This window comes from Ananas comosus, linkage group 20 (assembly GCF_001540865.1).
Source record: "Ananas comosus cultivar F153 linkage group 20, ASM154086v1, whole genome shotgun sequence".
Lineage (NCBI taxonomy): Eukaryota > Viridiplantae > Streptophyta > Magnoliopsida > Poales > Bromeliaceae > Ananas > Ananas comosus.
In genome coordinates, this window is record NC_033640.1 from 9,341,588 (window position 1) to 9,353,526 (window position 11,939).

The 11,939-nt window shown below is 35.1% G+C and overlaps 2 protein-coding genes across 2 annotated transcripts; both read left to right on the top strand.

The window, feature by feature from the left end:
- On the top strand, positions 861 to 2,205 carry LOC109725819. Its single transcript, XM_020255192.1, has 2 exons — positions 861 to 1,118; positions 1,514 to 2,205. The coding sequence occupies exons 1-2, from the start codon at positions 939 to 941 to the stop codon at positions 1,949 to 1,951; spliced, it is 618 nt and encodes a 205-aa protein (XP_020110781.1). The 5' UTR covers positions 861 to 938; the 3' UTR covers positions 1,952 to 2,205.
- On the top strand, positions 4,205 to 5,894 carry LOC109725340 (probable carboxylesterase 2). The gene has a single exon (XM_020254494.1). The coding sequence runs from the start codon at positions 4,408 to 4,410 to the stop codon at positions 5,398 to 5,400; it is 993 nt and encodes a 330-aa protein (XP_020110083.1). The 5' UTR covers positions 4,205 to 4,407; the 3' UTR covers positions 5,401 to 5,894.

Below are 11,939 nucleotides of genomic sequence, written 5' to 3' on the forward strand. Positions count from 1 at the left end.
CCCCAAAGGATTTACAAAATGACTTTTATATTACATGTTGGCCACCTCTAACGCATTAGGTAACATGTCTTAGTTTAGCTTTTGCTTCAAGTAAAATGTGAAAACTACTGCAAATGAAAATTTATTCAAAGTAACTTAAACAGAAACATGAAACAAGTGGGTTGGTTGTATATTAGCTTCCACCATATTAAATTTGAACTATAGATCCTTTCTGGAGTATAAATGTATTAGGTACAATAAGAAAGTGTGATAAAATAAAATTTCTTTTGTTTCAATAAGTGATAACACATTTGCTCAAATTACACTGATTTTGTTAAGAAATAATTTTTATAGTTCCACCGGAAAAAAAAAAGAAAAAAGAAGCACATCTATGTACCAGTTCAAAGTACACCATGTTAAAAGTTGATCTTTTATATATTTTTTTTAATTTAATTTATTTCATTCTATTTTTTTCTATTGCATATAAAAATTAAAAACATTGTTTTCTAGCAACTTAAGTTTTTAGAGAAAAGGATTGTTCCGTATAAATTCGAGTTCAGATATACTCTTAACCATTAAAAATATTAAGCTTTAGAAAAATAACGATTTTTTCATATTATTTAACATTTTCAAGGGGCAAATTAATTACAACCTAGGAGATAGGATATTGAATCATAACTTTTTTTTATTATTATTTTGGGCAAAATAGCATATGTTTATCATGAAATTTGCTTTCGTAATCTTCACCCCAAAGAATTTCAAGCCAAATATAAAGCTCTTTTAAGTTGCAATGCCTTTGTCATGCACGTCCATATCCATCTACAAAGATAGGTAACAAATACATTTAATGTATAAGCAATGCTATATACATATATCATTCAATACACATACCAAAGAATTGATCTATATATGTATATTCTCCCTTGGATGTTCACAAAGAATAGTTTCTCTTTAAAACAATGCCTTACTTTGCCCATGAATACGAAACCAAACTCCCATGCTCCCACAACAAATCCCTCCCAACTCTCATTAGAGATATAGCTTGTGGGCACTGCCATGGCTCCTGCCTCCGAACCCCGTCCTCATCGAGCTCCGACGACGACGTCGATGACTACGGCTTGGATTTCGATACTAAACAAGTTCGTCCCTCCACTATTACCATATAAATGTCTATATTTAGAGCTTGTTTGATTTTACTGTAAGGTGCGAGTATTAGTTGAGTATGTAGTGTTCTTGCACATAAGCACTGAATTGAAAATCTCGTCAATTTCTATTGTTCCTAAAAGCAAAAGCCGAAGCACGGTTCTCTACTCCTAAAAACAATGGTGAAACGTCCGAGTCTTTGCTGTAGCTCGAAGTTGAAATAAGATTAATTAGAGCTTCTATTTTTGTTGCACGGAAAGTTGTTGAGGGATTTTGTTTTCTTCTGAAGTAGTCAATGAGGAAACAGTTATATGTAGCTCACTCAAATAATTGTAGTACTCGAGTATATATGTAGCACTTTACCCCTTCTTGTTTTTTTTAACTCTGTCAGGTTATTCTCATGGAGATCAGAAACCGAGCAATGAAGGCCAAGCTCAACCCCAGGGACTTCGCCTGGTCTCTCCCTCCACCTGCACATAGAAGAGAAGTTATCCCTCCCAAGAGGAAGAGATTAATCGGAGACGACGATGATGACGATGACGATGACGATGATGAAGGCGAGAGCGGCGACGACGAGGCCTACTTCTCGGTGAGGAGCTGCTTCTCGCGGTGCTCAAGTCGGAGCGCGGGGTCGATGGAGACGTCGGCAGCAGCAGCCGGGAAGGCCGACCGGCCGCGCACGTTGGAGGAGCTGATGAGCTGCGAGGGCTGGCCTTTCGGCCTCTTCCGCCGCGCGGCGGCGGCTGCAGTGACGCTGCCGCCGCTGCCGAGCACGCCGGCGGATTCCTGGATGTGGCATAAGAGGAACCTTTTGCATTACACTCATTGAGTATCAAAGGTTTGTTGAGCACCAAACAAAGTGTGTAGTAGTTGGAAATTTGAGTATATATATATATATATATATATTTGTATTGAAATTTGAAGCACGAACCATCGGATTTTGGATTTAGCATAATATTAGATTTGTAAAAAAAGATTCACAGGTTAAGTGTCTCCCTCAGTATGTGACATTAATGGCTTGTAATATTGTATTTTCCAGGATTTGAAGTATATTGATACACAAATAAAATAAAATGTTGATAACTCAATCTTATCGTTTATTAATTATCTGATATGTTTTCTATAATCTATTTTTGTACTTACTATTTTTATCATTAACAAAAAAAAAAAACAATGAAACTATCAATTTTTAGTTTCTTTTACAAGTGCGTTAATATATATGGTCAACATAATGGTCTTGATTTTTTTAATAGCGTAATAGAACCGGCAAAATATAAAATAAAAATTACACAAGGAGCATTCTTATAAAGAGACACTCTAATCAGCGATTTACCGTATATGATATACGAATTATGAATATTTGATAGTATTAATGTAGTGGAAATTACTCCTTTTGGATGAACGAAACGTTTCGTGAATTACACACCCTCCACAAATATATAAAATAAAAAATAAAAAATAAAAAATAAAAACAATGAACACCAAACAAGCAAAAAAGAAAAAAAAACAAGCAAACAAACAAACGCACACAACCGCGCGCACAATGAATGGGTTGGGTCGGATTGGCCAAATTAACCTTACCTTGGACTTGGGCCCAGCATCCCACACAAATATTTACAAAGAAATAAATTTACTCAAAACTTAAATTTCGCGGTACTGTAGATTATAGTGTTGCCTAATAAAAAATAAAATAAAATAAATACTACCAAAAAATATAACTTAAAAATTTCTCTTTGCCGCGAATATAAAAGCTTCAAACTAGTCTTTGTTCTTTCGTCTTGGACGATCTCGTTTCTATATTCTATTGCGGTTAAATTTTTAAATATTTTTTTTATTATACTCTCTAGAAAATCAATTAGGCCAAACCATGGTTATATATTCAACCAAAGTGCTATCGTTTTTTTTGACCAAATCATTCAGCTGTATTGCATAAATCTAATTTTAAGACTAACTGAAAGATAAATATCATAATAAAATACAATCGAGCGAAAATTCAGATGAATCTGAACTTTCCTTTTAGAGAAAAAAAAAATGCTGAGTTTTTCTCAAAAGTCTCCAGCTCAATCAAATCTAGCTTATTGTTTATTGTATGTTCATCTCAAAATTTAAAGCCAAAAAATAATAATAATAATAAAAGGTCCATACCAAATATTTTGGACCGGAATAATTGACCTTTCGGCCCCCACCGGGCCCAGCCCATAAATACCCACTTGCTATTCTGAGTTTTTTATTTTTTTNTTTTTTTTTTTTTTTTTTGAGAAAGAAAGAGAAAAAAAACCAACCAATTATTAAGCTTTTTATCATTTGGGTTTGGAACGATTGGTTGCCCATAGAGCTTATTATCTGGGGTTTGATGTATACATATACTCCATTCACTGAACATAATATTTAATTAATTATTAATATATTAAAATTAAAATTTAATAAAATATAATATGATTTATACTATTTAACTTTTTTGTATAAACTAATATGCATTTTGGAATATACTATCCAGATACCGAACATAGGTTAAGAAAAAGTCTAACTATAGGGGCGGAAAAAAAAATCATAATAGTCGTCATCTAATTTTATAATTTTTGATACATAAACCTTGTAAATTATATGAAATATATGAAATAAATTAGAATTTTCTTTTCACACTGCTTTTTTCCTTTTTTCCTTTTCGTGGGCATTTCATCTTTATGTTTCCCTCAAAAAGGAAGATGTAAGGTTGCTCCACTGCTCAAGTGAAGATGCTCGGATCTGCAGACCACTGCGCCATCCAAAAAATTTTATCTTTTGGTGGTCGCAAAATTAAAAATTTTGTAAATATAATTCGTGGAAGGAGTTTTAATTGCCAATACTTTGAACAACATTAAAAACTGCACTTTATTTTAATTTTTAAAAAATAGCTTACAGATAGAATTTTTTTGTTTTATTAGTTACTCGTAAGTAATTCGTGACTTAACTAATTATGATATTTGGTAAAGTGAGTGGGATATTTTATATTTTTTAAAAATATTTTTGTGGTGCATGCGAAATGCACCTTGTGTAGACGCCCTCTACTTGGCACTACCCGTCCATTTTGGGCGTTTTAGTAAAAAAGTCCAAAATTGTGATTTATTATAGTATTATATTGAGTAGCTAAGAACTCGGCGCTCACCTTCTATCTATAAAGACGAGCACAAATGGCGTGGCGATCGATACTCCGAAGCGTCTTCTTCTCCTTCTTCTTCTTCTTCACCGGGAAACCCTGCTCCTCGTTCCTCCACAATCCCTCCGAGGTCTCTAAAGCCGCCATTAATGGCCTCCGAAGACGCCGCCGACGAGGTCGCCGTCGAGTTCTTTCCCCTCTTCCGCTCCTACAAGAGCGGCCGCGTCGAGCGCCTCCTCGGCACCTCCGTCGTCCCCCCCGGCCTCGACCCCGACACCTCCGTCCTATCCAAGGACGTCCCCCTCCACCCCGACTCCCCCCTCCCCTCCGCTCGCCTCTACCTCCCCCAAACCCTAGACGACGACGACGAGGTGTCCGAGACGAAGCCGAAGCTCCTCCCCGTCCTCGTCTACTTCCACGGCGGCGGCTTCGTCATCGAGAGCGCCGAGTCCCCGACCTACCACTCCTACCTCAACGCCCTCGCCTCTAGGGCCCGGATCCTCGTCGTCTCCGTCGAGTACCGCCGCGCCCCGGAGCACCCGCTCCCCGCGGCCTACGACGACTCGTGGGCCGCGCTCCGGTGGGTCGCGGCGCGCGCCGACCCGTGGCTCGCCGAGCGCGGCGACCTCGCGCGCGTCTTCCTGGCCGGGGACAGCGCCGGGGGGAACATCGCCCACAACGTCGCCATGAGGGTCGCCGCCGAGGATTTAGGAGGCGACGAAGGGGCCCGGATCGAGGGTTTGATCCTGGCCCACCCGTGGTTTTGGGGGAAGGAGCCGATCGGGGAGGAGACGAGGGATCCGGTGAGGAGGGAGTGGACGGAGAGGCTGTGGAAGACCGTGTGCCCGGGGACGGAGGGGATCGACGATCCGAGGATTAATCCCATGGCGGAGGGGGAAGCGGGGTTGGAGAGGTTGGGGAAGCTCCCGTGCGAGACGGTAATGGTGGCGGTGGCGGAGAAGGACATGTTGAGCGAGCGAGGGAGGGCGTATTGCGAGGGGTTGAAGAAGAGTGGGTGGGGAGGGCGAGTGGAGCTCCTCGACATCGAGGGGGAGGACCATGTTTTCCACCTCCTAAACCCTAACTGCGACAAGGCGAAGGACATGATGGATCGCGTCGTCGCACTCTTCTCCTCCTCTTAATTCCCAGTAATCACAGGTAATGCTCCTGCTCCTGGATAGTTTCTTCACTATGCTGATATTGCCATCGAAAAATAAGTTAAAATGCTTTGCTTATTCCAATGGAGTAATGTAGTTGTTTTAAAATGAAAATTAGAATCTTTTTGATGATTAAAAACTGGAGTATTTGTGTGAAAAAATTAAAAGCTATAAGTTGCCTAAAGATTAGTGATGTTAACTTGTGAATTATGGAAGGATCTCATTTAAATAATGAATAATGTTTTGTTACTGTGTTTTATTTAGACGCTGCATTGGAGTGAAAAAAAACAATGATTAATGCTTTGTTATTGTGTATTATTATTACTTGGGGGACTGCGTTGGAGTAATTGGTAATTCAAAGAAAAGTACTTGCCGTTTAGTTTACCTGTCGGAGCAATGAACCTTTACTTCTTGTAGTAATTAATCAGTTCTTTATTATAAGAGTAAACCAAAGTTCAGAATCTTTACTCTGGTTAAAAGGTGTAATGAACTGTTCTATTGTGGCGTGCATGCAAATAAGCTTTTTCATTTAGAAAGGAAAATCTTCGGTTTAAATCCTGCTTCTGCCATAACATCGAAGCTGTAGCTAGTTCTACTTTTCTCAATAGCTTCATTTATAAAAAATAGGAAAAATTTTTTAGCGCCCTTCAAAGGACGTGTATTTTGTACAAACTCGATTCGGTTCGAGAATAATGAATTTTGTACAAACTCGGCCCAGTTTGGTTCGAGAATAATGAATTTTGTACAAACTCAGCCCAGTTTGGTTCGAGAATAATAAATATTTTTTTATTCTTGAATAGCTTACTATTTCAGAATATTCAGAAATACAAGTAAAACTATGTTTGATTTATAATGCTGATATTCGTAGGAATAACAAAAATTATGTTTTGGTTAATTTTATGAAATAATAGAGGATAGTAAAAAAAAAATGATGGTTGAATTTGATATAAGATATAATTTAATTAAAAATAATTTATTATAAAAATAATTTATAAAAATAATTCATTATAATATTTAATAAAAATAATTTATTATAAATTATAGTTTAATAAAAGTAATTATATATATATATATATCATTTTTTTAAAATTCTACTTAAATTTAAATTTAATAATAATAATTTATTATAATAATTAAATATAATATATTATAATATATAACATAATATTTTATATAATTTAGTTTTAATTAAATTTATAATTTTAATAAAGTTGGAATTAAAGTTTGGAATAGCACTATTCTGCCAAAAAGGTTGAATAGTGAATCCGAAGCTATTCCAGAATAATCGAAAATAGCAAAATTTTATCTTGACCAAAAAATATTCTTTTGGCAGAACAGTGGGGATAACTTTCACCCTTTTGTTATTCCCTTTATTGCCCCACCAAATGGACCTAAGTAGGAACCAATAGATTATTTTTTTTTAAAAAAAGATAAATGCTATTTATTTATACATTCAATTGGGATTGTAATCTTAAATCTTATATCCCCACGTCTAATTAGTGGGAGTAGTTTAGTAGTCATACTAGTGTAATGGCCCGCGCTTCGCGGCAGGAGTTAATAACGTAGGAAGCTAATAAGATGATTATTTTATTATATTTATTATTAAAAAAATATAGAGATACATTTAATATTAATATTATGTAGATAACAAAATACATATTACAGATAATCTAATATGATATAATGTCATTTATAATGCAAATATAATTGGTAAAACAGTTTTCAGATTATGGCCTATCTGTTCCACTTGATTTCTTGCTGGTGTTAATCTTGCCTAACCCTTCCCTGGTCTTTGAACTACATAACTATGAATAATATCTCACATATATACGATTACTGCAAACATGTTAGTTTATCATTAAGTCTGAGTGCATTACAAGCACAGAGACGTACTGATATATTTTTTTTATCTGGTCAAGTCGGCAGTTCTCGGCGTGTATCATGTTGGTTTATCATGTTGGTTTTTAGAGTTTAAGTTTATCTTCGAATTCAAGTATGTCACGACTATTGCAAACATAGCATTCAATTTTCATATCGGCTGTGCCGATCCAGAGTTTTTTTCAGATGAGATCGCTCTGCAATTCATGGCGGATATTCACTTGGATCATCGGGTGCATTTCTAGCCTCCCCGTGTATATAAATTGCCTCTTCACATTCTACAGAAAGAGAAGAGAAAAAAAAAAATGTCAACTATGCCAAAAAAATAGAAGATACAATATAAAATATTTGCAGTAACTAAAACTTTAGATTTAGAAAAAACAGGCGATGTGGCTTAACGACGAAACGATGTTTTTCGACGAACTCTTTTTCTCCACCAAAATCAAAATAAATTTAGCGAAAAATTTTATCCGAAAAAACTAAAGCCCGGCAATATTAAAGCAGCGTAAAATAATTAGAGTAACTAAAATTTCAAATTTAAAATAATAGGCGACGCGACTTAACGACAGAGCGCCGTTTTGAAATGAAGTCTTTTGCTACACAAAATCAAAACAAATTTAACGAAAAAATTCCTCCGAAAGGAAATAAAATTTAAGCAACTCGGCAATGCAAAAAATAGTATAAAATAATTAGGAAAGAAGAGGAAAAAAAAAAAAAGAGAGCAAACAAATTTCCTGATTCTCTTAACCACTCTTTTACTGCTTCAATCTCTTCTTTTTTTTTTCCTTCCTGAATTTCTTTGTGTGTGCGTGTCTTGGATTAGGAAAAAATGTAGAGAGAGCAAGGGGAGAGTTGATAGTTTTAATTGGAGAGCAAATACATACCCCCGGACAAAAAGCCATGTGAGCCCATGTGTGCGTGCGTTGGAATGGAAAGTAATGTAGAAAGAGGGGGAAGAGAGAGGGGATCTAAAATAGGTAAGAACATAACCTATGGATATAGAGTCCATGTGGGATCATGTGAAAGGAAAGAGAGGCAATGAGAGAGAGAAAATTCATATGAAAAAATGGCGACGTGACTTGATGGAGGGACATCGTTTGGTTTCTCTTTAGGATGAAGTTGAATGATGTGACAACTAAAGCATTATCCCAATTAGATGGGAAACTAATGTTATATCTAGCCTTATTTAAAAAAAATAAAAAATTCAATCTAATATTTTTTTAAAAAAAATTCTAATCTAGCCTTTCTTTTGATAGATTAGAAAATAAAAGTGATTTAATTACATTTATATATTAATTAGGAGAGAGAAAATATTTTCTCTCTTTCCTCTCAACCTACTAATATTTAAAAATATTAATTAAATTTGATTATATTGGATTATATAGTCAAATTAAATACTAGTAATAAAAATAATAATTATTATTTAGTAATTGACTGTTCTTAGTGTAAGTGACAAAGGACTTAATAGCTGATACTTGAGGTTTTAAGTTTGAATTATAGTTGATTCACATTTTCAGCTACGTTTATTTCTAAAAGAAATAAACGAAACGGTTAGTATGTTGCTATCTTTCTCTTTCAAAAAAATATTTAGTAATAATAATATTTATTATTATTAAATATTAATTTTTAATTATTATTATATATAACAAAATTTAATTATTTTTAAATATTAGTAGGTTGGGAGGAGAGAGAAATTTTTTTTCTCTCCTAATTAGTATATAAATACTATTAAGTCATCTTTTATTTTTTAATCCAACAAGAAAAAGCTAGATTAGAAATTTTTTTTGAAAAGAAAGCTAGATTGGAAATTTTTTTTCTTAATGAGGCTAGACATTACATTAGTTCTTAGATGGGAGGTGTCTAGATCATACACCACAAATGGGATGAATGACTAGCATAACACTTGAGAAAATTAAAAAGATTAGCTTCTGGAACGACTATGACCTGTAGATTGTGGGATCTGACATTTACTACTGATTCTCGGAGATTCTAGATAAGGACAAATCTTGGTTGTCTTTTTCTACAGTAGAATTCGTTTTCGCGTGCTTAGTTTTTTATTAAAGAGAAATGCTAAGTTTGTCTCTTCTTTCGGAGCTTTGCTGGTTGTATATAGTGATGTCAACGGGTCGGATTCGGGACGAATTTTTAAAAAATTCGAACCCGAATCCGACTCCAAACCCGAGATCCGAACCCGACGGATTTTAAAAATTCATATCCAAACCTGAACCCGAACCCGATCAAAAATCTGAAATCCGAACCCGAACCCGAACCCGAAAATTTGAATCCGAAATAATTTTTTCTTTTTTCAATATTTTAAAATATATTATATTACATCTAAATTTTTAAAATACAAATTCAAATATAACATCAAATTTTTATACATATATTATATATAATACAAAATAAATTTGGGTTCGGGTCGGGTTCGGGTTCCGGATCGGGTCGAGTCACAATCCATATCCGAATCCATATCCGTCGGGTTTCTATTTTTGATATTCATATCTGTATCCATATTCATCTCCATCGAATATATTCGTTTTATTCGTATTCGGGTTTGGATAAAATTTTGGATATCCATATCGATTGACATCCCTAGTTTTGATGGCATTAACAATTCGGCGAAAAAAGGCCATTTTCCATGCACATCATATGGTGTTTGCTTGTACGATAATTGCCCGCCAATGTGCGGTTGCTAAGCTTTTAACTTTAGAAAAATGCATAGGATATTCTACTGTATATTGTCTTTGTATTTTAATGTACTGGCATTTATAATATAGTTGCATATGTGTTAGCATTTAAAAAGTTGACATTTAAAATATAAAAAAATACAATTCGTTCTGAACTCATCCTGATCCATCAATTATATGAAGCGGAAGGTGGGAGACTCTTTTCTTTTTTAAATCCGTCCCGATTTGTAAAAAAATTGTCAAAAATTCGCTCTCGTCCCGATCAGTCCCAAATGAAGCGGTAAGCAAGAGCTAAAAATATAATAATAAATAATTCGCTCCGAATCCGTCCTGTCCCAACAAAAAATAAAGCGAGAGGTGGGAGAACCCTCTAGTCCCTGGATCCGTTCCATTTGCATCCCTAATCACCATGCGCTTGGTATACTTTTTATCTTGTAATGCTTTGAATCTTTCATTATGTTATTTTTATATATTATTATTTATTAATAAGGTGAACTTATGATATTGATGTTGATACTGATGTTTGCGATTGATTTAGTGGCATGCGCCTATTTCAATATGTTAATAATGTGCAAAAGTAACATCGTGAAAGACCCGTAACATAGATAAAAATTTTATGGGCACCGTGCCCAAACAATTTATTTGGGCACGGTGCCCGGATGGGCGCCACGTGTGCAGCGGCGCCCATCAGACCAAATATAATGAAAAACAAACTAAATTTAAATGCTATTTTTGATTTTATTTTAATCTACTTTCAAATCTTGGAAATTAACTTCATTTTAAAATTTAAGAACTGGCGGCGTTAGTTTTGAAAACTCCTCGTTTTATTTTTATACTAAGTTTCAAGTCCTGATCTTTATGTTGATTAGGAAAATTTTGTTTGTATCATTGCAATATTTGTGACGTTTTGTCTTAATGTAATGACAGTGTTTTGGTTTGTGTTATTATGGCGTAGTCATCATTAGGGTAAAATCTTCGTAGGATTCTGTAGACTTATCTCGTGCTTTAGGTATGTTTATGTATTAAACTACCAACACTGTTATTTGCACCTTCTTTAAATACGGAGGTGCGGTAAGTAAAAGAGAGAAGAGGGATTTCGGAAGTGTACACCGAGAAAAAAAGTGCGTTTTTTTAAAATGGGTCTAAACCATTTTATAATCTTTCTCCTGGTTGTAACCTTTCCCCAGGTTGTAACCTTTCTCCTGGTTGTACTCCTGGTTATAACCTTTCTCCTGGTTGTAACTTTTCTCCTGGTTGTAACCTTTCCCAGTTATAGAACTGGTTGTATAAGGAAACCTGTTTTTGGAAAAGGTATATATCTCCAATTTTTCTACTTCCACGTGTATACGCATACTCTTCTGAATTGGAGTCGAACGTGGAATTATCAGAGAAGATGGAGTGGAAAGAAAGTGTAACTAAAGATGTGACTCAAAATATAAAAGTAAAAATAACCTAGAGACTTTTGAGTATGACAAGTATAACGCGGTGGGACTTCTGCACGACTGCCCTACCTGTCATCAGCAACATAACGAATTCAAACACAGTTAAAAATTTTAAGGAAGAATAAAAATATATAAAAGATTTAATATAAATTGGTTATATAGAATTACGAATCATTAGTACGTGAGATTTATATATAAACATATCAACTATTACTATATAAAACAACAGTAAGAAAAAATCAAAAAAAAACAAGAAAAAAAAAGAAAATATTAATATGAAAGCTTAATCGCAGTTTTAATAGGTGTCGTTTCGCGCCCAAGTTGTGATCAAATTTCTATTGGTCTCACAATGCCCCTGTTTTTAAAATACCCGACGGGTTTGTTAAACAAACCCATACCACGGGTCTACCCGCGGCGCACATGTCGTCGCGGATAGGCGTGGGAGTTTTCTTTTTTTTTTTTTACCACCCGAGCTATAAATCCTTCTTTCTCTTTCTCTCCCCCTTCCCTCCCACGC